Raw genomic sequence first — 25,693 nt, forward strand, 5'->3', positions numbered from 1 at the left:
AGGCCGCTAGCCATCGGGAGAGCGGCTACGCACGCCCACGACGCGGAGACGGTCGGCTGCGGCCCACCAGGAAATAGCCTGGCCGAGCCTCTTCGTCGCCGCCTCGCAACCATGGGCCCTTTTCGCCGTCGCCCGATCTAGGCTGTCTCCCTCCCCTTCCCCGCTGAGCTCCACCACTCCACCGTGACCCCCGCCATGCTCTAGAGGACGAAGTCGAGGGCCCCGCCACCAGACCCGCTGCCCCACCGTCACCGCCCCTGAGAGAACCCGTCTTCGCGCGAAGGGGAATCTGTAGAGCGCGCCACCACCGCCCCCGCCTTTGGCAGCCGGGCGCGGCCGCCACCGCCGACCCCGACGGCGGCAGCGGCAAGGAGGAGCACGATCGCCGGCCGCTTTTTTTAGGGTTTGGGGGCGCCTGGAGCCGCCTCGCGCGAGACGACCCAGGGCGTTTTTTTTAGGGTTTGAACCTATCTATTATCTACAATCATTTAGATATGCTTAGAATGTAAACACAAAGGGATGATAAAGATCATCATCGTATAACAATAGATATCGACTAATATAAATCGGCTGAAAAGTTCTATTATTGTCGTTTGAAAGCAAAGAAGCTCCAAGTGCCACCTCGAGATTGTAAATATACACATTTAGGTTTGAAACTTCTCACACAAACATACCATCATGTATTATACACGTGGAATGATTTTTATTTTTATTTTTTTTACAAACATGAGTTTTTTGCACCGAAGAGAACTTGACTTTGATTTCCCACTACTCTGTTCCTGTTGGCTACTGCTTTGGTTGCGTGTAATCCATGCGCGGACCCACCTGCCAGCGAGCCTTAAACCTCTCGGCCGTGTCTTGTCTTGCTCCTCCTTTTTTTTTTCTTCTTCCGAAGAAATGTACAGCTGTTCCTCACTTCCTTCCTCCTCGCCTCCTTCGCCATTGCAACCCATAAAACCCCAACACTCGCACCTCCGCTTCCATCCCCCACCGCCACAACCCCAATCCCTCAGCCCTCCGCTCCCATGGCCGCCGCCGCCGCCATGATCGCGGCGGCCGTCCTCGCCATCGCCGCCGTGTGCGCGCTCCCGCTCCCCGCCGCGGCGGCGTCCGGCGTGGGGGTGAACTGGGGCACGATGATGTCGCACCCGATGCACCCGGCGGCGGTGGTCCGCATGCTGGCGGCCAACGGCGTCGACCGGGTCAAGCTCTTCGACGCCGACCCCTGGACCGTCTCCGCGCTCGCCGGCTCCGGCCTCCAGGCCATGCTCGCCGTCCCCAACGACCACCTCCGCTCCGTCGCCCGCGACCCGCGACGCGCCCGCGACTGGGTCCGCGACAACGTCACCCGCAACATCCAAGACGGCGTCGACGTCAGGTAACCGCACGCGCGCGCCTGCCCCGCGCCGTTCTCCCCAGACCCAGTACCTTACCTGGCGCGCTCGCCGTGGTGTGCTCCATGGAATGCTGCGGTGGGGATTTCGTGCATACGTGCTTGTGGTTTGCGCTGCGTACCAACTGTGCTCGATAGCGTCGCGCGGCGAGACACGCTGTCGATCTCCGACCTCGTCCGAAAGGCTTGCATTTTTTTCGAGGTGGCGGCGTGGCACGGCTTGATAGGGACGTGGTTGTTCGCGCGCATATATAATGCTCGGCGGAATGCCTCACTAGGGCATGGAGTTGGTTGTAGTGGGCATCGGGGAGTGCTAGATTGAGTGTTACGGGCATGCTTCTGTTTTGGTTCATGCGGGATTGATGTTGTGGTCATGCTGTTGATACACTGGTTTGAGATCTCTCTTAGCTTCTGTACATATGGCAAGTGCATCATACATTCGTGGCTGAGCGGTCGATGCGTCGAATTAACTAATCCTTTCATATGCGTCATGGATAATGCACGATCCTTATTGAGCAGGGTTTTGATAGGACAATGAGGTCACCTTAAGTATCATAAGAACTTGAGGCCTAAAAAACAGTGTACATAGGTGAGATGAAACTTGTTTCATGCATAGTAGTATCAGATATAAATTATTCTTTCTATGATTCTGTTATTTCAATCCTACATTTTTGTTAATTTTTTTTGGTGCAACAAGTTTTGTTAGGGCGTGGATGAACAATTAGGAATTATTTATTTGGTGTTGCTGCAGTATTTATGGACCTCAGATTACAGAGCTGCTCGTTTTTAGGGGCAAATACAGTAGTGCTATTGGTGAAGCTGCATTTGTCACATTTAGTGCTTTCTACAGTACTTTTTTGTGTGTTATCACAATGTTCTCATGTGCATTTCTTGTACAGCGTTTTGTATGTTCCCTTAATATGAGTCAAAAACTAGAAAAATATAAGTATTTTGTGATGCCCATGGACAGATGCATCGTGACTAGCTGCTACTCTGCTCAACTCCTTCTCCAAGCAGATGGCAGTTTTTTTAGGACATGGACGAACAATAATTACGTGTGTATTTGGTGTTGCTGCAGTATTACTGGACTTCAGATTATGGATCTGTTTGATTTTTAGCAGTAAATACAGTAGGGCTATTGGTGATGCTGCATTTGTCACATTTAGCTTGTGCTTTCTACTCTCTTTTTTTTTGTGTTACCACAATGTTCTCATACGTTGCTATTGGTTATGTTTATTACTCAGATATGTTGCTGTTGGGAATGAACCATTTCTGAAGAGCTACAATGGCAGTTTCATCAACATTACCTTTCCTGCCCTCAAGAACATTCAGAGAGCTCTATATGATGCTGGTTTACAGGTCAAGGCAGTCGTTCCCCTGAATGCTGACGTCTACAACTCTCCTGAGAACAATCCAGTGCCGTCTGCTGGGAACTTCCGCAAGGATATCAACGCCCTCATGGTTTCTATTGTCAATTTCCTCCATAGGAATGATGCACCCTTTGTTGTCAACATATACCCATATCTTAGCCTATACCAGAACCCAAACTTCCCGCTCAATTTCTCCTTCTTTGATGGTGGAAGCAAGCCAGTTTATGACAAAGGAATGGTATACACCAATGTGTTCGACGCCAACTTCGATACTCTTGTTTGGTCACTAAGGAAAGCTGGTGTGCCTGACATGAAGATAATTGTTGGTGAGATTGGCTGGCCAACAGATGGAGACAAGAGGGCTAATGTCAAATATGCGCAGAAGTTCTATGATGGTTTTCTGAAGAAGTTAGCCAAAAATGTTGGGACGCCTCTGAGGCCTGGTCGCATGGACGCCTACCTATTTGCACTGATTGATGAGAACCAGAAGAGCGTGCTGCCTGGGCGCTTTGAGCGGCACTGGGGACTATTCACCTATGATGGAAAACCAAAGTTCTCTATGGATCTCAGTGGAAATGGCAAAAACAGCTATCTGCTTGGAGTTGAAGGGGTGCAATACTTGCCATCACAGTGGTGTGTGTTCAACAAGGATGCCAAGGAAAAATACAGAGAGCTGCCAGCCTCTGTAAACTACGCGTGCTCGAATGCAGATTGCACGCCGCTGGGGTATGGGTCCTCATGCAATGGTCTCAGCCATGACGGTAACATATCATACGCATTCAACATCTACTTCCAAACAATGGATCAGGATGTCAGGGCATGCTCTTTTGGAGGCCTTGCGAAGATCGTAACAGCAAATGCGTCTCAGGGAGGATGCGTGTTTCCAGTGCAGATCCTGAGTGCTTCAGAAATGGTGGTACCACTGAGACTTTTGGTTGCGTCCTTGGTTGTTTCAGTAGTTGTGTTCATTCTCATGTAGACTAGGGAGGGCAGTGAGCACTGGTACTTCAAGTTGTCGAAGCTGTACATATGACAGGAAGGAGCATTGGATTGGGAGAGCAGACTTTTCTTCTTATTTCAAGAGTCAGGACAAAGCTGGTGGATGGTTGAAGGCAAATGTTACCACTGAAATGGCGAGAAGTTTGTGCAATTTGCATGGGTGAGGAAGGTACATTGAGACGGGGAGGCTAGTAGCTTTAGTTTCAGTCGACGATCTTACAAGGCAAGAAGTGTAAAATTCTGAATATTTGCCACATCCATGCCAGGCTGACTGCATATTCTACAGCAGCATGCCTTCAGGTTTTTGCTAGAAACCCAAAAACTGCTAGTAGTACTACCTACCTGTTTACTGGCAAATCGTTGGTCGTATACGAAATGACCACTTTGCTCAGCTTTATCTATCCTGCTTTTGAATATTTGATCTTGTTTGGATGTATCTAGTGACGGTGATGGATTTTGTGTGTCCCTCCAGTTGCTTCTGTAGTAGTGTTGGTCTTATGGTCTCTTCAGTTTCTCTTCTTGTTCTATGTGTGCTCTCTGGTTCCAGTTCCAATTCGGTTTCTCTGAGAACATATGATCATATTGAAATATTCCATTAAAATCTGGACAAGCAAGCTCAGAAAATGGTGAGTTTGGGGTTTATGCGCGGTTACTGCTTACTCAATAATTTTATGTTGTTGTAAATATGGCAAACCTGTCAGTGATCTACAGCAGATTTTGAGGCTAAAAACTCACACTCATGAGAAGGATTTGCCAAAGATTGAGAACAGTCACTTCTATGCGCATTGTACCCCCTTTCTGTCTTTTATGATTTTTTTGGGTAAGAACCCCATTTGGGCATGCTTTTTGGGGGGTTAATTCTGAACAAATCCTGGTCAAACTGCGAGTCAGGAGGCCTAATGGGTGCCATTGTACTCCTGGGCCTACACTCTACAGAGAAGACTCCAAAGACATGGCGATCTTAACCACGGCCCACACGGGATCCCCTGCTTAGGTGGCACCCCTAGCGACCATGTGGACGGCAGAAATTGTAGCCACCAAGTGGCATCCAGCAAGGACCAGCGCTTTTACACGGACCACCTTTGGTTACGAAAGAATTAAGATGTGCTCCAGCTTAATTTAGAGGGTGTTAAGTAGTCGCATCATGCTATAGTTGGAAGATAGAGACGGGAATCTTACTTGGGGATTTGTCAATGGAGAATCTTAGCTCTGCTGTGTATCCACGTGCATGTCGGATCAATTAGCTGCTTTCCTTGGCTAAGCCAACCTCTTTAAGTTGGGAGATGCTCGATTGATGCAAGTTGTTGGTATAGTCTATTGTCTAGGTGTGGTGTTCATGGATATCTTTACTATTACACGAGGTGCTCATAAATCTTGACAAGATGATAATTGATAGCGCCTTCATGATTTCAAATATGGTAGAAGTAGTCATACAATGTGTCCAACTCGATTGGCCAGTTGACAGGTAGTAAAAAACATTATGTTCTTTGAAAAAGTCACAACCTCAGCTCATGTCGTCGTTCTCTTTCGACCATTGTTGACCGGTCGTTGGAGGACAAGACGATGGTGAGATTCGAGTGACGTCTCTCGTACTAATTCTGGCGCAACTTCAATGGATGCAAAATTGGTCATGTATGTACATTTCACGAATAAGATTCTGTTGTGTCACGTTGCTTTCTTCTCATAAAGGAAAAGATTACCCTTATAAGAAGAAGAAAAATAGGATATGGGTTTAAATGTTTGTCACTTCTTGACAAAGAGGGGACTTATATGTACCGGCTAGTTCCAACTTTAGTGGGAGAATCAACTAGTTTTTCATTAACTTTGGGAATCTTAGCTAGGCTGCGCATCCACATGATGCAATGGTTGTTACTTGTTAGACCTCTTATTGTTTCAATATAGGTAATTAGTGCAGGTAGTTGCAATTGTCCTGTGTTTGGCAAACCTGACAAGATGATAATTGTTACCGTCTCCCAGTTCAATTCTACTACTCCCTCCGATCTAAGTTTTAGGAAACTCTTGACAATTATTATAGATCGAAGTGAGTAGCAAAATTATTAGTTTATCCATCTCAACAAATTGGTCGATAGTATAATTCTTCTACTCTTCGAAAATAAAAAGGTCTCAATCACGATGCATGTCTTAATTCTTTTTCAACCGGTCTTTACCCGTTTTTGTTAAAGGGATGGGGTGATGGTGAGATCGGAGTAATGACGCCTCCACACTTATTTTTGGCGAGACTCGTGTGGATGCAAAATTTCCCATGTATGTACATTTTGCGAATAAGATTCCATCATCTACTGTTGCTTTCTTCTTATATAAAAGAAAAAACGTGATGCATTTTGTAGAAGAAGAAAAACAGGATCTGGGTTTGACTGGCTGTTCACTTCTCGACAAAGAAGGGACCTCCACAAACAGGATCTGTACTCTCGAGGATGAATCTGCAAAATAACCGCAATCAAAACAAACCGTCTATTTATACACGGAGCCCCTCCCTGGATCCCCGTGGAAACCAAGAACCACACGCGCCGAGTACGCACGGTCCCGCTCTCCAGCACGCGCGCGCGCACGCAGATCCCTTCTCCCCGCCATTCCTGGACACGCAAGATTCCTTCTGCTCTCGATCGACGGATATGGTGGCGATCGAGGGCCAGAGTCCGGGGGAGGCTGAGCCGGCGGCGCGGGGCATCCCGAAGGAGGCGCGGAGGCTGCTGCACGAGCTGGCGGCGGAGTGGGCGGACGTGGCCGACTTCCGGGCGCTGGAGGTGGTGCCGCTCAAGGGCGCCATGACCAACGAGGTGTACCAGGTGCGCTGGCTCACCGGCAGCGGCGGCGCCGGGGAGGGCGAGTACAGGAAGGTGCTGATGCGGGTGTACGGGGAGGGCCTGGAGCTCTTCTTCGACCGGGAGGACGAGGTGCGCACGTTCGAGTGCATGTCCCGCCACGGCCAGGGCCCGCGCCTCCTCGGCCGCTTCCCCACCGGCCGCCTCGAGGAGTTCATCCACGCCAGGGTGCGCAACCTCCCCTTCCTCTTCTGTCTTGTCTTGTTCGATCCTGCACTTGTCTGTTTCTCTAGGAGATCTCTTGTTTTCCACGCCCACCGTTCTTTCCCAGGCCAACCTTTCTTGCATTCCTTTTGGGTTAAATTTTGGATTGGTAAACTGGATTATTTGGGATCCATAAATTTGTTCTGTTAATCCGGAGCCGAACGTATCACCATCAAGGGTAGCAGCTTTTCTTTTTTTCCAAAAAGGGGCAGCCCTCTGCATCAATCGTAGCAGAGCAGAATGCTTATTGAATGTGTCGAGGTGCATTAATTCTTCTTTCGTTGAAATTTTCATCCATCGATAGTGTAGAATATATTATCTGAAGTTTCAACGTTTGACCCTTAGTTGAAATCTTATCCAAAATGTTCACAAAAGTCTTCAGTCAATGTCCCAATTCAGTACTACAAGTTACCATAGTTCATGTTCTCTTATTGACTAAACTGTACATTACTCTGTAGCTTGTACCCGTATGCTGCATTTTTAAGTGTTTTTTTTCGATAGCTTACAAATAATTGGATATCTAAAACATGTTGTTGTCATTGTTTGACATTTCTGTTCCTTGAAGATATCTAGTATATGTAGTGTTCCCATGCTGTTGTCATTATTTGACTTTCTGCAGCTTGAAGATATCTTATACCTGTAATATAAAATAATAAAATTGTTCTATAATTCGGCGCTTCAATTTTTCCATATTTCCACCTACAAAGGGCAGGCTGCAAAGAATAAGGAATAGTTTTTGTGTATTTATTTACCTCGCTAGGACAGGCTGGATGCCTGAATTGTTCAACATGACTAAGTCAAAATGTCTTTTCAATTAATGAATGAGAAGAACTTGATCGTCTTTGACTAAGTAGGATAGATGACATGACATGGAGGGGCATTATTTTCAGAACAAAGTAGATGTGGCCTATGGGCATTCTCTAATTTTATTAGTTCAGAGAATAATTGGTAGGGTGGGAACATCACTCTTTATTCTGCATTTGGTTGTACCAGTTTCAAAGGCATCATGTTCTGCAATCCTATTTAAAAATGGATGGAAGACATGCTGATATTGCATTAAGTCACCGGATTTGCTTTGGCAGGAGATATGTTAGCAGAACGAAGAAATATACAGAAAAAAACTGATGAATATATTCCTCTCAGACACTTTCAGCTGCTGACCTGCGTGATCCAGAGATTTCAGCTAGTATAGCCTCCAAATTGAAGGAATTCCACAACCTTGACATGCCAGGTCCAAAATCTTTCCTCCTGTGGGATAGATTGAGGTACTGCTTAATCTTCAGTTACACAATTATTTTTCCAAACTCACCTACTTATCTTTGTATTACACTGTTCCTAAAACTAAACATACCATCAAAGTTAAATTCTAACTGGAGAATACACATCTTTATCTTTCATAGAAACTGGCTCAAAACTGCCAAGAGTGTGTGCCCCTCTGACGAAGCGAAAGAGTTCCGTTTGGATAGCTTGGAGAAGGAGATCGCTGCATTGGAGAGTGAATTTTCAGGGGAAGACCAGTGCATAGGATTTTGCCACAATGATCTCCAGTATGGCAACATCATGATTGATGAAGAGACCAAAGCACTGACCATCATTGTAAGTTATTGCTACCTGGTGTATGTTTGAGTCATTGCTAGCTGGAAAATACGTCTCCCGGTCTCACGGTTTATCTTTGTGCATCTACAGGACTACGAGTATTCAAGCTTTAACCCAGTTGCCTATGATATCGCAAACCATTTCTGTGAGATGGCTGCGGACTACCATTCAGAAGAGCCTCATCTACTGGACTACACAAAATATCCAGGTAGTTTGCATGGCTGTTGTTCGTCAAAGCTACTACTTTCTGTGCACTGTTAATTTCTATCTTTAGATATGTTGATGAGGCTACACTGTCTATTCACCGTTGCTTACTGCTCCTGCTGTCAACAGATTTCGATGAGCGGAAGAGGTTTGTGCAGACCTACCTGATCTCTTCAGGTAAGCAGAAAGCTTTTCATGATCCTCTTGTTCCACATATGCAGAATTTTCTACACTATCTGTTTCACACCATTGCTCCTTGTGCCTGGTTCCACCACCTGTAGACGGCGAGGAACCTGACGCAGAGAAGGTCAAGGATCTGTTGAACAGCATTGAGAAGTACGCGCTCTCTAGCCATCTTTTCTGGGGCCTCTGGGGAATAATCTCGGTGGGTTCTTTTGCACGATCTTTGTCAGACTGTCACTGATTCCATGCATTGAGCAGGAACACAATGCTCATCCACTCTAACTTAACTCGCATCCTGTGTGCAGGAACACGTCAATGATATCGACTTCGACTATATGGACTATGCGCGGCAGAGGTTCGCGCAGTACTGGCTGAAGAAACCCGCGATCCTAGCCTGCCACGCCGAGGAATGAACCCCCAGCGATGACCAGGTTTCGTCCTGATGGGCAATGGCCAGTGGCTGCTGCACATAGTATAGTCTGCAGTCCGCCTGCCCCCGACGCACCGTCGACCATGCCTGCCTATGATACAGAGTTGAGATGAAGCTGGGGTGTGCTGGTTTTTTGCTGTTCAGTTGTCCTCATCGTGTTCTGAAGGCGCTTGTTGTGAGATGATATATGGTAGCTTGTGCTCGATTGCTCTGCCGAGCTAGCGTGCTGTTTTTTTTATATTTATTTTAGATGGTGTGTTGTGCTCTCTAGCTGTACATATTTGACATTAATTCGGTGGCTGTGCAAGAATCAGCCGAGTGGTAGAGACTGTATATATTTTGCGTCGAATAAAACTGGGATACAGAAGGAAGTAGGAAAATGGCCTTGCTTTGGACACTATCTGATTTGATTAGATCGCCTGCTGAGTTGATCCCCTGGATGAGCATGATTCAGGAAGGATTAAAAAGTTCCAGCTCTTTTTTTTTTTTTACAAATACAATTTGAATCAGTTGGGTTTTTTTTTAGCTGATTTGAAACTGTATGTCTCTCACGTGGACCATGCTGGGCCCGGGCTTCCAAAGATACAAATTCTCTTACCATCGCATAGCATATGGCCCGGCCCATGTTATCGTACCGACGGCGATGGCTGTCAATGGCCGACGCCTTCGCAACTTCCACGGTTCGAACACGCGCAGATGCCCGCGCCACCTCTTCGCGGCGGCGCCGCCGGCGGCCGCGGCCACCTCAACCTCTCCCTCGTCGCCGACCGCTGCTCCACTCTCCGCAGTCTCACCGTCGTCCACGCGGCCATGCTCGTCTCGGGCCGCCTCGCCTCCGACGCCTTCGCGGCCTCCCGCCTCCTCGACGCCTACGCCGCCCTCTCCCCTCCCACCACCGTCCTCCGCCTCCTCTCCTCTCTCCCCTACGCCCCCAACACATTCATGCTCAACACCTCCCTCCGCGCGCTCGCATCCTCCCCCGACCCCGCCTCCGCCTTGGCCTTCTTCTCCCAGCTCCGCCGCTCCGGCACCACCTCCTACTCCCCTGGCAGGCACACCTTCCCCTTCCTCCTCAAGGCCTCCGCCCGCCTCCCCCTTCCCGTATCCAGGCAGGTCCACGCGCTCGTTGTGAAGCACGGGCTCGATCGCGACACCTACGTCGCTAACGGCCTCGTCCGGGCCTACTCTGTGGCCGGCCGCGTCCGTGCTGCACGGCAGGTGTTTGATGAATTGCCGGAGCGGAGCACGGTGGTGTACACCACGATGGTCTCTGGCTACGCGCAGAATAGTCGGTACCAGGAAGCAATGGGGATGTTCGATGACATGCTGGACAAGGGGTTTGAGCCTGGGCCCGTGGTGCTGGCGTCGGTGCTGTCCGCGTGCGCGCGGTCGGAGTCGGGCGGGCTCGTGATGGGGCGGCGCGTGCACGATATCATGGAGCGGAGGGGGATGGCGGCGCCCGTGGGGGTGATCCTTGGCACAGCGCTGGTCGACATGTATGCGAAGAATGGGGCGATCAACGAGGCGGTAAAGGTGTTCAAGGGGATGCCGCAGCGGCACACGGCAACATGGAACGCCTTGATATCTGGGCTGGCGCACCATGGGCACGGTGATGACGCGCTGGCGATGTTCCAGCAGATGCGGCGGGTGGGTGTGCCGCCGAATGCGACCACGCTTGTCGGGGTTCTGTCAGCGTACTGCCACACGGGGCAGCTTGGCGAGGCCCGCAGAGTTTTCGCGTCCATGGAGGACTTCGGGGTGACTCCGAGCATCCAGCACTATGGGTGCATGGTCGACCTCCTCGGACGGAGTGGACTCCTGTCAGAGGCGGAGGAGATGATACGTGGGATGGCATGCAAGGCAGATACTGCGATCTGGGGGGCTCTGCTTACAGCTTGCAAGAACCACGGCGACGTTGATGTCGCGGAACGGGCTGTGCAAGAGATGCTTAAACTGGACCCCAACAACCATGGCGTGTATGTGGTGCTGTCCAACGTATATGCAGATGCTAGGAGATGGCAGGACGTGGACAGGTTGAGGAAGGTGATGAAGGGCGCACGGTTGTCAAAGATTCCCGGGTCAAGCACCGTGGATGGCTGCGATGACGGCTGACCATGGCAGTGACAGGAGATGGACGGTTTCCTCACAGCTCATTGCTGATCAGCAAGTTAACTTGCTGTTCATGAACAGATTGGCTCCCAGTAGTTTATCAATCTGGAATCCAATCAATTTACGCATCAGATGTTATCAATACTAGTCATTTTGGTGGGATACAGATGGATTGTTTTCAGTCGGGACCAAATTTAGTATTACAGCACCAAGCCATCGCCCACAAATCTCTTCCAGAAATTAAAGGGAGGGTCATAAGCCCGGTCGTCCTTTCCAACATATACAGACGCTAGCAAAGCAGTCTGTATGATGGCATATCCAGCAGGAGCTCCCTTTCCAGCTGTGCTCATGTTGACTTGACTCTTGAGTATGTCCTGAGAGGTACAGTTGAGTCATAAGATCGATCAAACATGCAATCAATCTGACCATTTGCAGATAAGAAGATGAGATGTATATTCAGGTCCATGTAAGAAGCGTTCTTCTCCAGCCACTGTCTGTCCATCAAAGGAATGCAACACAGCAGATCAAACCCCCATGCATCCTCTGGGATAGAAAAAGACATACTTACTGCACCGGTCCTACCTGAGAGCATCTGGACAAAAAACAGCGAAAGTTCTCGGTTCAGTTGCAATCGATTTTACTGTCTAACTGTTGCAAACAGAATAACTTCGCAAGTTCGGGCTGGGCTTAGTGGACTAGAGATCCAGCATCTGCATGATCATGAATGTGATATTTACACCAGCAACTGCAAACGGGTACTCCCAAGTGGCTCGATTGCTACATTGCTCTGGTAATAGCCTCTGAATGATGCCTGCAGAAATAATCAGTGGAGTATTTCACTATTCATCATAAGAGCAGTTTTGGCAACGGGTGATGTAATGCTTACAGAGAATGTCTTCGCAAATACTAGAAGATTATCTAGAGATATGAATCCTGCACCTCTGTAACAAATGCAATATTGCTTAATTTCATAATAAAGCTGTATTTAGTGAAGTTAGTCTGGCAAGTTGTATTTTGGACCATAGCTGTCCATTCCTTGCCATCCCATGTCTTTTCGCTGTCCAGAAATCAAACCTTCCATTTCTTGACCAGGATAGACTGCACACCAAAGACCATAAGTTGATATCCATCAGAATTCAGGAGATAATATAGCTATCCAGTTATCTAGTTTCCAGTGTCCTGTGGCTGCCCTGCCCCAATCGCCGGCACACAGAACTGGCTGGCGGATGCGCCCTTGCCTGCTCACCGGCACCGACACTGGCTCCAGGTTTGAAGCTCTCATCTACCGGCCATTGTCCAGCTCACCTAGATTGATTGCTGGTCAGTAAAGAGCTTAAATCTGCTTACATTTTCTGTGCTAGTTTTCTTTGAACTCGTGTTCCTAGCTTAGTGAACATTGTAGAAGAAAACAAATGAATATTCTGCCTTTAGAAGTATGCTACTTCGGTAAAAACCCTGGGCTGTCAAAACTACAATATCCTGGTGTTTGATTTGGAGTGTCAGTTCTCTGCTTTCCTGTGCGTAGCCTAACTTCCTATACCAGACTACCAGCACAATATCTTTTGCTGAGGGTCATATTGTTGACGGATTGTTTTGGTCCAATCTGATACTGGTCTTACTCTCTGAATCAAATGCCGTCACTGTGTGAGTTAGTCATCATTATGAGCGTGGAGTTAATGAATGCGTTATCTCGTTCTTACCTGATGTATTCACTGGGAAATGGTTATAGAGCAGCAGGTGTAGGATGGAATTTTACTAAACTGCGAGAACTCATTTTCTGTTATATTTTCAGGGGAAGAGAAATATGGTTATTTGGATTGTCACCATGGCAACTATCTAGTTTACGATGACAGCTGCGCAAAATCCTGGATTCCAGCGGCAAACATGCAATGCAGGTTTTTACTCAAGTTCTGAAATGCAAGGCCTCTTTGCCACAATCTTGTGTGGGTGCAGTTCCAAGATGGAGCATGCGTCTTGCGGCATTGGGTGATGAGTGATGAGTGGTTGCCAATAGCGAGTATGAGCACGTTAGTTTTCCATCTGTGGATACAAGTTACTGTAACACACATGTGAAACTTTGTAGGCGGTGTGATTAATTAGTGCATGTAACACTTTTGGTTAGTTTTGCTAACTGGATGACTTGTCATCTTGTAGTGCTGGACCCTTGTCTCTTTTTTCGTTCGATTTGAAGAATCTCTGAGAGATGTGTGTTGGAATTATCTGCTAGCGCATTGTTTCATTGCAGTGCCGGCCTGTTATTCTGCTTACATAATCACTCTCTCAAGTTTGAATCCAGTCATTTATTATTGGCCATCTCTGTTGTAGGTACTTGAACTCTGAAATGGTGCTTGAACTCTGCTTAGATGTTATTGTATACCATTATTCCGTTCCATGTATGGTTACATGACCACCTTCCTTAAGTGTAAGCTACTTACATATTTGTAGCAGTATCATTAATTTTACCACTTGCTATCCCTATTTTTACTTACTATAATTAATGCAAGTAAGTACTAGTAATTGAAGCTAAAATGGTGCTGCATTTTCACGCTACAGTATCCCTGTCTCTGGATGCTGCAGTGCGTATGGTTTGTTGATGAGCCAGTACAAGTAAAGATCAACTTGGCTGTCACGTAAGAAACGCAAGGCCGATTGATCCCGTCGCTGCTAAATATACCCACCCATCCAGCGAGTACACTCGGTTGCCACCGCCTGTCGTCGCTCTACACGAACCCCTCATCCCGAGGTACACACTTCTCTTCCCCGTCTCTCTCGGTTGGTTCCATTAATCTCCGTCTCCGATACCACCAAGCAACCATTGATCCGCTCGCTCGTGTTTCTTCCAGGGCTCTTCCCGGCGACGGCAACCCAGGCCAGTCAGTGAGGTGTATCACGCGCGCGCGCGCGCGCGCGCAGCAGGATCCAGGTTCGCTGCGTCTCTCCCCGGCCCGGCCCCCCTAATTTGGTTAACGTGCTCGCGTCGCGTCCTCCGACTGCCGAAGCTTGACGTGCGCGCGTGCTTTGCTGTTGAGCAGGCTGGTTAACCATGGAGCGCCTGGAGATCCTGTGCAGGGTGCTCGGCTACAGCTACGAGGAGAAGCTTGAGGACATCGGACTGGTCCCTGGGCAGGAGGCGGACAAGGACACGGCGGAGGTGCTCGCGAAGCACGTCGAACTTCTCGAAGTAACCATCACAGCCCGGTTCAACAAGGTGATCCATCGATGATCTCCTGCATTCCGATGCGATTTTCGTTTTCGTCTTGGTGTGTGCTTGCTCGTGAATCTGCTCCCAATTTTTTCGGTCCATGGTGTTGTTTCATGGGTTTTGGGTTTAGGCCCGCACCGGGTGCGCGGGCGGTCCATGGCAGCGTCACGACACGTATCACGGTGTCAATGGTTGAAAACATATCCGGAACCCTTGGCCTTGGGCACGAGGGCGACATCCCCTCCCTTTCCCATGTCCCTCTCCTCGCCGCCGCTGCTGTTGCGGCCTGCGGGGCTGGTTGGGCCCTCGCTCCGGAAGGGGTTGGGTGGCCGCCGCTGCCACGGGAACTCGTGCGGCGCGGCGCGGCGCGGCAGTCCCGTCACGGCGTGGGGTGGCCGCGGACTGCGCTGTCCTGGCGGCAGGTTTAGGGGCCGCCTCCGCCAGATCCAGATGGGGGTGCCGTCCATGGTGGTGGCTAAGCGGCCTATGGTCGGCCTGGGAGGTTTGGAAGCCGGGCATGGGCGTCGGAGTGCTCGTGGATTTTGCCCAGGTTTGTGTGGCCTGCTCTGTTGGGTGATGCCGTGCGGCGGTGGCCGTTGTCGGCAGCAGGAAAATGGTGAGTGTTTCAGACTCTGGCTGTGTAGCCGCGGCTCCAATAGGTAGAGCTGTTCGTGGGTGCTGTTTGCTTGATTGTTGCGCTATTCGTGGAGTGTCCTGGTGACGCCCCTTGCCGTCAATGCTCTTGGATAGATAGGACTGCATGTAGACTGAGTTGTGCGTGGCCATGGCCGTTGTTTTTTTGAATTTTATGTCGAGGTCGTTTCACTTGCGCTTGCCTACCTTAGATAACATGACAAGTAGCTACATCTTATGTTAGAATCACTATTTGTCGAGATACATTATTGTATTATATACATTTGCTGAACTGGATCAATATTCACTAGTATGTTAGTGGTGGGTAGTATTCTAGTTGAGAAACATCGACTAGTGTGACACATTGGCGGCGCTGGGGGTATTCCCCTGTATTCACGTGAATACCAAAGGATTTGAGCAGATTTTTTATTTTTACATATAGTCAACTAGCAAGCCCATAGCTGAGAGCCCACACAGAAGCCCAACTAGAGAATGCTCCTCCATCGGTCGCACGGCACAACGCCACGAACTGATCGATCCACTCACACGGTCGCACCACGCGCACACACAGGGGAGTCAGCAGGCGGGCGGCGGTGGCGGCGAGCCGGCGACCAGCGGAAACGGCGGAGCAGCGGCAAGCAGCGAGCGGCATCGGAGCATGATGCAGAGTGCAGACCAGGAATCCACTCGCAGGTGTTGTCTTATTCCCCTGGTCCCTAAATTTCTATTTTCCTAAGATTCCATCGCATGCCTGCCTATTTGGTTCTCTTTTTTTTTTTTTTTATCTAGGAGATTTCTGCTAGGACGCCTGCAGTAGTGTAGTCTGCAGGTCTCTAGCAGGTTAGCATACTTGTACCTAGCAAGTAGCAATAGCAGTACCAATGTACCATTATATTAGTTGTTTGCAAGCTTTGTATACCAGCCTATTTTTCTGTAATTGACTGATTTCCCTGTAAACACCTAGATTATACTAGTAGATAATATTTCTTAGATGCAAGCTTTTAATTGACTATTTTTTCTATTATGTAGATGAAGAAGAAGGGTGCTGCTAGCAGTAGCCTATTTATATTGTGGGAAAAAGCATCAAAAGCAAAAAAGACAGATGCAAAGTTATACTGTAATATCATCAATTCTTCACCCAAGAGTCAAAAGGTACTGCCTAAATGCAAATTTATTGCTGTAGTATTGACAATTATTATGGATTTGTGGTCTTAAGTATTATGTACTGTTACTTGAACAATTGTCATAGTACTACTGAAAATATAGTCCTAGAAATTGTGGCTATGTGTCTTATATATAGTGGTTGTTTTTGTTCTCAAATTTCTTGGAGAGTTTTTTTTTTGGCAATGAATACACGATCTCCAATTCCTGGAGCCGCCACTGGTGTGACACTTGATATTATGATGTGCTACTGATGTATGGGTAGTATCAACCACATGCACCTATTGTCCTATCGGCCTGGGAGGTTTGGAAGCCGGGCATGGGCGTCGGAGTGCTCGTGGTTTTTTCCCAGGATTGTGTGGCCTGCTCTGTGGGGTGATGCCGTGCCGGCGGTGGCCCTTGTTGACAGGAGGAAAATGGTGGGTGTCTCAGACTCTGGCTGTGTAGCCGCGGCTCCAACAGGTAGAGCTATTGCTGGGTCCTGCTGCTGTAGGCTCGATTGTTGCGCTATTCGTGGGGTGTCCTGGTGATGTAGAGAGGCTCAGCCTGGGACAACCAGCGCCCCTTGCCCTCAATGCTCTTGGATAACTAGGACTGCATATAGACTGAGTTGTGCGTGGCCATGGCCGTTGTTTTTTTGAATTTTATGTCGAGGTCGTTTCACTTGCGCTTGCCTACCTTAGATAACATGATAAGTAGCTACATCTTCTTATGTTAGAATCACTATTTGTCGAGATACATTATTGTATTATATACATTTGCTGAACTGGATGAATATTCACTAGTATGTTAGTGGTGGGTAGTATTCTAGTTGAGAAACATCGACTAGTGTGACACTTGATATTAGGATGTGCTACTGATGTATGGGTAGTATCAACCACATGCACCTATTGTCCTATCGGCCTGGGAGGTTTGGAAGCCGGGCATGGGCGTCGGAGTGCTCGTGGTTTTTTCCCAGGATTGTGTGGTCTGCTCTGTGGGGTGATGCCGTGCCGGCGGTGGCCCTTGTTGACAGGAGGAAAATGGTGGGTGTCTCAGACTCTGGCTGTGTAGCCGCGGCTCCAATAGGTTGAGCTATTGCTGGGTCCTGCTGCTGTAGGCTTGATTGTTGCGCTATTCGTGGGGTGTCCTGGTGATGTAGAGAGGCTCAGCCTGGGACAACCAGCGCCCCTTGCCGTCAATGCTCTTGGATAGCTAGGACTGCATGTAGACTGAGTTGTGCGTGGCCATGGCCTGTGAGCAGGTGTATGTCGAGGTCGTTTTTTTGAATTTTATGTCCAGGTCGTTTCACTTGCGCTTGCCTATGTTTCACCTTAGTTAACATGATAAGTAGCTACATCTTCTTATGTTAGAATCACTATTTGTCGAGATACATTGTTGTATTATATACATCTGCTCAACTGGATCAATATTCACTATGTTAGTGGTGGGTAGTATTGTAGTTGAGCAACATCGACTACTGCGACACTTGATATTATGATGTGCCACTGATGTATGGGTAGTATCGACCACATGCACCTATTATCCGAGCACTTTTAGGAATATGATACTGTTTTGCCAGGCTATCAGTATGTAAACCCAGCTGTTATGGCCCTATGGTAACCCAGGAGGTGGAGACAATTGGCTGCACAAGGAATGGTGGTTAGAAACAGATATATTTTAGTGTCCATGCGACGGTCCTGCGAATAGCACAAGTTTTTCGAGGCGTGCTTTCACCTCCAAAGCTGGGGCAACTCATAGATTTTGCAAGACATTTCTAAGGCTGGAAAGTTTGATGTGTTTCCTTTTCAAATTTATCATCCTTGATATATATTCATCATTAAATCCAGCTCCAAGCATTGGGCGTGAAGCTTAAAACCCTCTGGGAATTTCACAACACCCCTCCAAAAGAGATCGTCAAATTTGCTGAGGTTCTCATATGTGTCGATGCAGTGTCAGCTAGTGAAATGTCTGGGGAAAAGTCACTTTCACTGGGTGCAATAACCAAGGCAAGTTCGTGGTGGCTTTTCTATATTCATGAATGCTCATTTTTTTCCATTCATTATCTTAATACGTGTCCTTGTGAACCTCAGGTGACTGAGGAGATTGCTTATTTAGAGAACCGTAAGGCTATCAAGCTTAAGAATAAGTACCTAAATAAAAGGAACAAGCTGTTAAAGATGATACAGGAGAACCATCAGTTTCCTGCAGAATTTAACTACGATCCACAAAAAAAAGGTAATTGTAAATGTTAATGCAATTACTTTCTTGGTTTACAGAATTTTCTCATCATTAGTGTTCTGTTTGTGGTGATGCACTCACCTCGGCTGTTTTTGTTCATCAATGGCTTATTCAACGAAGATCTTTCATGTGCGTTGCAGAGTTTACTTCATGCATAGATGTATTTAGTTACAGTACGTACAGTTTGTGGAGTTTTATATATTTTGGATCAGAGAGCAGATCAGCATTTTTTAGTTAATGATCTGGAATGCTGATTTTCTTTTAGTACTTATTTGAGGGATGGTGATGTCTTTTTCAGAGGGAGACAAATTTGTGCACTTGGTATATGTTGATTGCGCTCCTATTTGTGAATTTAGGCTATAATATTTTGCTGCAAAAATGTGTGCATATGAATTGAACATTTGTACTTGTTCGTGCAAATCAGGTTTGAAAATAATTGGCTATGCTTTTTTGTCATCCTGTTCAAATCATTGTCTCAAGAACCATATTAGCACTTGGATTGATGGTATTGGAATGCCTCAGCCTCCCATGTTCCAGTTTAAATGAATGGACATGAATTTGTGAGTTAGCATCTTTTGAAACCCAGGAGTTCCCAGTGCACATGTTTTGTTTTAATTTTGTGATAATGCAAGAACATCTTTATAGAACACACGAGTGTGTTGTAGGCATGTATTAACAGTACAAATGAAGGTGCAGAGTACGAGCATGGTTGCTAACTGTTGAATCAGTGTTAACTGTGCTTAAACAGTGTTACATGTGCTAAATGAAAAGCACCAAGACATGATTAAGTGTTGCTTATAGTTGTTTAATCAGTCTAGTTGCATACTGTTTTTCGACTGCGAGGCCATTGAGAATATGGGAATAAAGAAAAGACTGCTCCTGTTCTTTAAGATATGCTGTCCTGTAACTTATATGTTGGACTGATCTGGCTCTGGCCCTCTTTCTTTTCAGTGACATCTGATTTTCCTGAGGAAGTAGCAAAGCTGAAACCTATAATGGAACGAGTTAAAGTGCAAGCTCTTGACAGAAAAGAAATCGTGATGCGCACCGAAGTGGTACTTGAGTCAGTGAAGCAGCCCTCGTGTGCGAAGACAACCGAAAGTAAAACAATTAATTCTTACTTTCTTAGCATAATGTGAGCTAAATCATTATGAAATGCACATTTCATTTCTCACCTTTTGAAATTTTCAAGCAGGACTTCTTCGAGCTTTGAAAGACAGGGTCGCGAATGAAGCTGAGTTCCTATTTGACGGCAAGGATATCAAGGTTGTACTGAATGAGATTCAAGTTGAAACAAAACCAGAAAACTCCAAGCTGCCACTAGAAAAGAGAGCAAGTTCCCGGTTGAGGGATCATCAAAACACCAAGGAAGTTACGGTTGAGTTACCTGACTTGCCTCCCACTCCTTATCCTTCTGGAGTTCGTAGTGGGCATAGGAGCCAGCGCAATCTGACATGGGGACACAAGCCCAGCAAGTAAGTGTTTGAAATTTATAGTCACTTATCATTTGAGATAAACATATAATTTACCTTGGGTAGACCTCTGCACGCGTGCATCACGGGTTGCCCTGGTATAGTTGGCAATTTGTTATTTTTTATTTTGTGTTTAAAAGCAATTGGTTTCTGGTATCACCTACTAGAGAACCATTATCTCCTGATAAAGTTCTGAATTTAACTCAGTTGTTGTTTCTTGTCTAAATTTATGTGAGTAGTTTGATGTAACTTTATCCTCTGTCTTACATATGAATGGATATGTATTGCCCTATAATTGTCTTATGTATGTTAGGGGTGTTAATCCTGTACCCATCTACACTCCCAGTCTCATGGTTCCAGCTGGCTTCAAGATAAGCATCTGACCTAAAATTTCATGTACTCAGGTGAATGTTTTGCATCCCTGAGAACCAACCGGCGGCAGTGCAAGTCCAGATGAGCACCAACTCCAGCCAAGATGAGAAGGATGGTTTAAGCTTCGTTTACTTGTACATGAAGAGCCTCTTAAGTCAATGTACATGAAGAACCTCTTAAGTCAATAGGCCCGTGATCGACAATGTAACAATCTAGCAAACAGTTTTTGCTATCGGTGAGGGTAACAATCTAGCATAGAGTTTTTTTTGCTATGGTTGAGAGTTGAATAGGCAATCGCATGTTTCCTGTCGCTTAACCTAGGAAACAGAGGTTTCAAACCAAACCTTTTACCTGTGCAATCTTCTAAGTTTTCAACTATTCTATGTTATTAATTTTGATTGTTTTTAAGATGTTAGTTTTCAACTATAGTCTTTGCTGATGAGTTCTCGAAAAGTACTCTCGCTGAACAACTATGCTCCTTTTATGTATGGTAAAAAGGCTGGATAAATTCTACGGATGCCTACCATAAGGAACTGCCATTGCATGCCTGGTACTTCCTCCATTGGGAATTAAGTGTCGCATGTTTGTCTAAATTCGCATCATCTGCTGAGTTTATACAACCATTGTTTTGTCTACATGTAGATTTGTTTTGCTAATTGCCTCGCCGCGACCACTGTTTCGTGTTGTGCCGCGCCCCACTGGTTCAGAGCAAAGCCGTAGCTTTGATGACTGCCACGCTTCGCTGAGCCTCGCCCTGCCGTGGCCGCACGAGCGCATACCGAGCCGCTACGGCGCTACCTGTGCCGAGTCAACACCAAGGTTTAAAATAGCGTGCTAAATGAAATAGCGGCAGCCTCTTTTAAACATTGTGGACGCTATATTGTGCTAATAGCGTGGTATATTTCAAATAGCGGTTTTAAAATAATACTAAATATAGCCTAAAAATAAATAATTTAACTAGAACGAATGGATATATAGTCCAAAACTGACTGAATCATACATACATAACCACACATAAAAATAGATCACAAATATTTTAGAAGGATAACATCAGCATATCACATGGCAACAACAGTATAAATTATTTATTAAAAATTATTAGCATTAGCGATATTATCTTCTGATTTAGAAGTGGAACCAACAGATTGCACTTCATCACCACAAAAAAGTGAAAGCAACTTCCCCGAAAAATAGCGCTAACACTATGCGCCACATCGAGCAAAATTACTAAAATTTAGCATGGACCATTTAGATATGCTATAATGCGCTATTAGCGGAGAAATAGCTTTAAACCTTGGTCATCACCCCTGGCACCGCCGCGCGCTTGTCGCTCGCTGCCGGCGTACGCGTGTGAGCCGCGCGTTCGCAACGTCTGCGGGCGGAGTGTGTTTGGATTGCTACCAAACAATATCCTATCAACTTTTTTTATCGTGACGACTTTGGATAGCTGCTTTTTTTTTTGGCTTGCCAATGCTGAGTGTGGACATAATATTTTTTTTAAACTTTTTCAAAAATAGCAATCTAAAGTTTCAAAAATATCTGAAAATAGCATTCTAGGGCAAGAAGGGCATGCGAGTGACTAAGGCAAGGCGGACACGTCTAGGTCTTGGGCTGACTTGGATGCAAGTAACTCGAAAGAGAGATATCTAGGAGTTGCTACAAGTAAGTCTAAATATGGACCGACTGTAACATCCCATGATTTCACACAGTTACGGGATGGATTTAGAAAAGGGATGTGCATCTCATCGCAAAAACTGGGAAAATTTTGCGCTTTATTACATAAACACATAAGAGGGATCAAGTTTCTCTCTCGACACCATCTAGGGTTTAGGGTTTCGAGAGTGCGAAAAACTTTGACATGACTTCTTTTGAATTAGGGTTTTGGAAAAGAGGGGATTATCAATTGAATTGATATACACATTTGATTCCTTGATAATGAAATGAGTTTGAATTAAAATTCAAACGCAAACAATTCAAATTGAATAAGACAAAATATATTTCAAACAATATTAAATAAGAATGCAATTCAAATAATAAGACAATTAATATAAATTACATAAAGCTCAATAGAGAAATTTGAGCTTTATTGATAAACACACAAAAGATACAATGTCTTTACATTATTCAATTATATTACAACAAATAGAATTGGAATTAAATAAGAAAAAGGAAAATTACAATGAAACTATGCTAAAACCTAGCTACTGTTCATCTTAATCACTTGTTCTTCTTAAACCCTGCACACAAGGGAAAAGAGAAGAACAAGTGTAAACCAAGTGGCAATGCCACTTGACTGTTATGAAATATGACCACTGGAGGATAATCACCAACATCAGCCGAGCTGATCCACCTCTGGAACAAGTTCCAACAGGAACACACACACAGCTCACAAGGCTTGATGCATGCTTCACACCACACCATCACACTAGCTAGTCACCAACCACAACCAGCCTTGTTGTCAACCAAGCAAGAACCTGCCCAACCAAATAAATAGCAGAGTCCCAGGAAAATCAACTATCCATCGACACAGCTGAGCAGCAGCTCACAATTCACCAAGAACATCAAGAACAGTACAGTTGTTCAAGATGTTCTTCACTAGAAAACCAACCATAGCATCAGGGAGATGAAAACTAGGAGGAGAAGGACAAGCCAGAAGTACATCAACATAAGCAACTCAAGCCATGCTCTACACCAACACATATAATCTAGGAGCTGCAGTGAGGTATACCAAACTCATGAACAAACCCCAGGGTTTTGTTCACAGATGCATATGCATGATCAATAAGAAAAGCACAGAGGGTGGAAAAACCATGTTTAATCATCATCTGGTCATTGACCAAGTGATGGTGGCAAGGATAGCATATGCTAGAGATCAAAACCCAAGCCAGAAACCATGGTCATGCCAATATAAACCAAATAGTAGCATAGCCAATAGAAACCAGTAGGGATTCAATCACTAGAAGCCTACCAAGATCACCTAGCAACACTAGCCCTTTTTAAAACCATCAGAAAAAGCAGACTTATAGTTTCTATATAGTTTTCAACATCAAATTCATACTGGCAATCTTGAATTGATCACCCAGTATGCATTAATCCTTACACAGCAAGCCTTACAGCAGTAGGAGCAACCAAAGACAGCAGTGAGCCACTGCTGAGGTCACATCAACCACCAATCCATCCAAACAAGCAAAGGATACATATTTATCATCACTCAGTTGAGTTCAAAATGTAGCTGGGGTACCCAAAAACAGTTGGCTTCCATCCAAACTTCAATTACACATCAAAGGAATCACTACTGCATAAGAATTTCATCCATTTATCGGATAATAATACAGAAAAATCTCCCAAGATAATCAAAGCAGGCAACAGAAAGCATATAGTAATATCTCCAAGCCAAGAATCTTTAAAAGGAAGAATGCTTGGTTTCTTGAACAAAACGAATTTAATTTATACTCTGTAATATTATTGCTAATAACCCTGTTCTTCTCCAGCTCCCCCAAACCCCTTCCATTCCAAATAAAATCTACATGATAAACCAAAAAGATATAACCTGACCATTCCTACTCCTAACCTTAGGCTTCACACTAAAAACCAAAGGTGAAGCCCTACTGCCTCGAGTTTGGTGCAAGGAAGCTAAAGTTTAATTGTACCATTAAGGTCTGCATCCTCATCATTTAAACTCACACCATCATCACTAATGTATACTAAACAGTCTTAGGATCAAAGCTATATTGCGTGAAGAGGAAGACTGATGACCCACAAGTATAGGGGATCGCAACAGTCTTCGAGGGAAGTAAAACCCAATTTATTGATTCGACACAAGGGAGCCAAAGAATATTTGTAAGCCTTAACAGCGGAGTTGTCAATTCAGCTGCACCTGGAAACATACTTGCTCGCAAGAGTTTATCGATAGTAACAGTTTTATAGCGATAGCGATAGTGAAATATCAGCAGCAGTGTAACAAAGACAGCAGTAGTGATTATAGTAAAGAGCAGGATTAAAATACTGTAGGCACAGGGATGGATAAACGGGCGTTGCATGGATGAGAGAAACTCATGTAACAATCAAGGTAGAGCATTTGCAGATAATAATAAAACGGTATCCAAGTACTAATCAATCAATAGGCATGTGTTCCATATTTAGTCGTACGTGCTCGCAATGAGAAACTTGCACAACATCTTTTGTCCTACCAGCCGGTGGCAGCCGGGCCTCTAGGGAATCTACTGGAAATTAAGGTACTCCTTTTAATAGAACACCGGAGCAAAGCATTAACACTCCGTGAACACATGTGATCCTCATATCACCGCCTTCCCCTCCGGTTGTCCCAATTTCGTCACTTTGGGGCCTCGGGTTCCGGACAACAATACGTGTATACAACTTGCAGGTAAGATCATAAAGCAATGAATATCATCATGAATTGATAACATGTTCATATCTGAGATCATGGCACTCGGGCCCTAGTGACAAGCATTAAGCATAACAAGTTGCAACAATATCATAAAAGTACCAATTACGGACACTAGGCACTATACCCTAACAATCTTATGCTATTACATGACCAATCTCATCCAATCCCTACCATCCCCTTCAGCCTACAACGGGGGAATGACTCACACATGGATGGGGGAAACATGGCTGGTCGATGGAGAGGCGTCGGTGGCGATGATGGCGATGATCTCCTCCAATTCCCCGTCCCGGCGGAGTGCCAGAACGGAGTTTTTGGTCCCGAGACGGAGTTTCGCGATGGTGGCGGCGTTCTGGATGTCTTCTGGCGATTTCGACTTCCCGTCTCGCGTTTTTAGATCAAAACCCTTAAATAGTCCAGAGGGGGGCGTCAGTGTTGGAGATATGCCCAAGAGGCAATAATAAAAGTGGTTATTATATATCTTTATGTTTATGATAAATGTTTATATACCATGCTATAATTGTATTAACCGAAACATTGATACATGTGTGATATGTAAACAACAAAGAGTCCCTAGTAAGCCTCTTAACTAGCTTGTTGATTAATAGATGATTAGTTTCATAATCATGAACATTGGATGTTATTAATAACAAGGTTATATCATTATATGAATGATGTAATGGACACACCCAATTAAGCATAGCATAAGATCACGTCATTAAGTTATTTGCTATAAGCTTTCAATACATAGTTACCTAGTCCTTTCGACCATGAGATCATGTAAATCACTAATACCGGAAAGGTACTTTGATTACATCAAACGCCACTGCGTAAATGGGTGGTTATAAAGGTGGGATTAAGTATCCGGAAAGTATGAGTTGAGGCATATGGATCAAC

General features: G+C 45.7%; 4 protein-coding genes and 1 pseudogene across 4 annotated transcripts; 4 read left to right on the forward strand and 1 right to left on the reverse strand.

The window, feature by feature from the left end:
• Positions 1–1,025: 1,025 nt before the first annotated feature.
• On the forward strand, positions 1,026–4,149 carry LOC124649769 (glucan endo-1,3-beta-glucosidase 8-like). Its single transcript, XM_047189345.1, has 2 exons — positions 1,026–1,378; positions 2,638–4,149. The coding sequence occupies exons 1-2, from the start codon at positions 1,026–1,028 to the stop codon at positions 3,740–3,742; spliced, it is 1,458 nt and encodes a 485-aa protein (XP_047045301.1). The 3' UTR covers positions 3,743–4,149.
• Positions 4,150–6,336: 2,187 nt separating this feature from the next.
• LOC124649771 (probable choline kinase 2) lies at positions 6,337–9,622 on the forward strand. Its single transcript, XM_047189346.1, has 7 exons — positions 6,337–6,773; positions 7,953–8,074; positions 8,210–8,405; positions 8,496–8,613; positions 8,739–8,786; positions 8,891–8,994; positions 9,098–9,622. Exons 1-7 carry the CDS (start codon positions 6,396–6,398, stop codon positions 9,203–9,205), a joined length of 1,074 nt encoding a protein of 357 aa, XP_047045302.1. The 5' UTR covers positions 6,337–6,395; the 3' UTR covers positions 9,206–9,622.
• Positions 9,623–9,918: 296 nt separating this feature from the next.
• On the forward strand, positions 9,919–11,334 carry LOC124648395 (pentatricopeptide repeat-containing protein At5g56310-like). The gene has a single exon (XM_047188174.1). It carries the CDS (start codon positions 9,919–9,921, stop codon positions 11,332–11,334), a length of 1,416 nt encoding a protein of 471 aa, XP_047044130.1.
• A 286-nt stretch (positions 11,335–11,620) lies between these two features.
• On the reverse strand, positions 11,621–12,436 carry LOC124650624 (annotated as a pseudogene).
• Positions 12,437–14,785: 2,349 nt separating this feature from the next.
• LOC124648396 lies at positions 14,786–20,783 on the forward strand. Its single transcript, XM_047188175.1, has 8 exons — positions 14,786–15,083; positions 15,738–15,859; positions 16,196–16,318; positions 18,157–18,315; positions 18,400–18,544; positions 19,499–19,648; positions 19,743–20,022; positions 20,424–20,783. The coding sequence occupies exons 1-8, from the start codon at positions 14,786–14,788 to the stop codon at positions 20,425–20,427; spliced, it is 1,281 nt and encodes a 426-aa protein (XP_047044131.1). The 3' UTR covers positions 20,428–20,783.
• Positions 20,784–25,693: the final 4,910 nt, after the last annotated feature.

Source organism: Lolium rigidum, chromosome 4 (assembly GCF_022539505.1).
Source record: "Lolium rigidum isolate FL_2022 chromosome 4, APGP_CSIRO_Lrig_0.1, whole genome shotgun sequence".
Taxonomy (NCBI): domain Eukaryota; kingdom Viridiplantae; phylum Streptophyta; class Magnoliopsida; order Poales; family Poaceae; genus Lolium; species Lolium rigidum.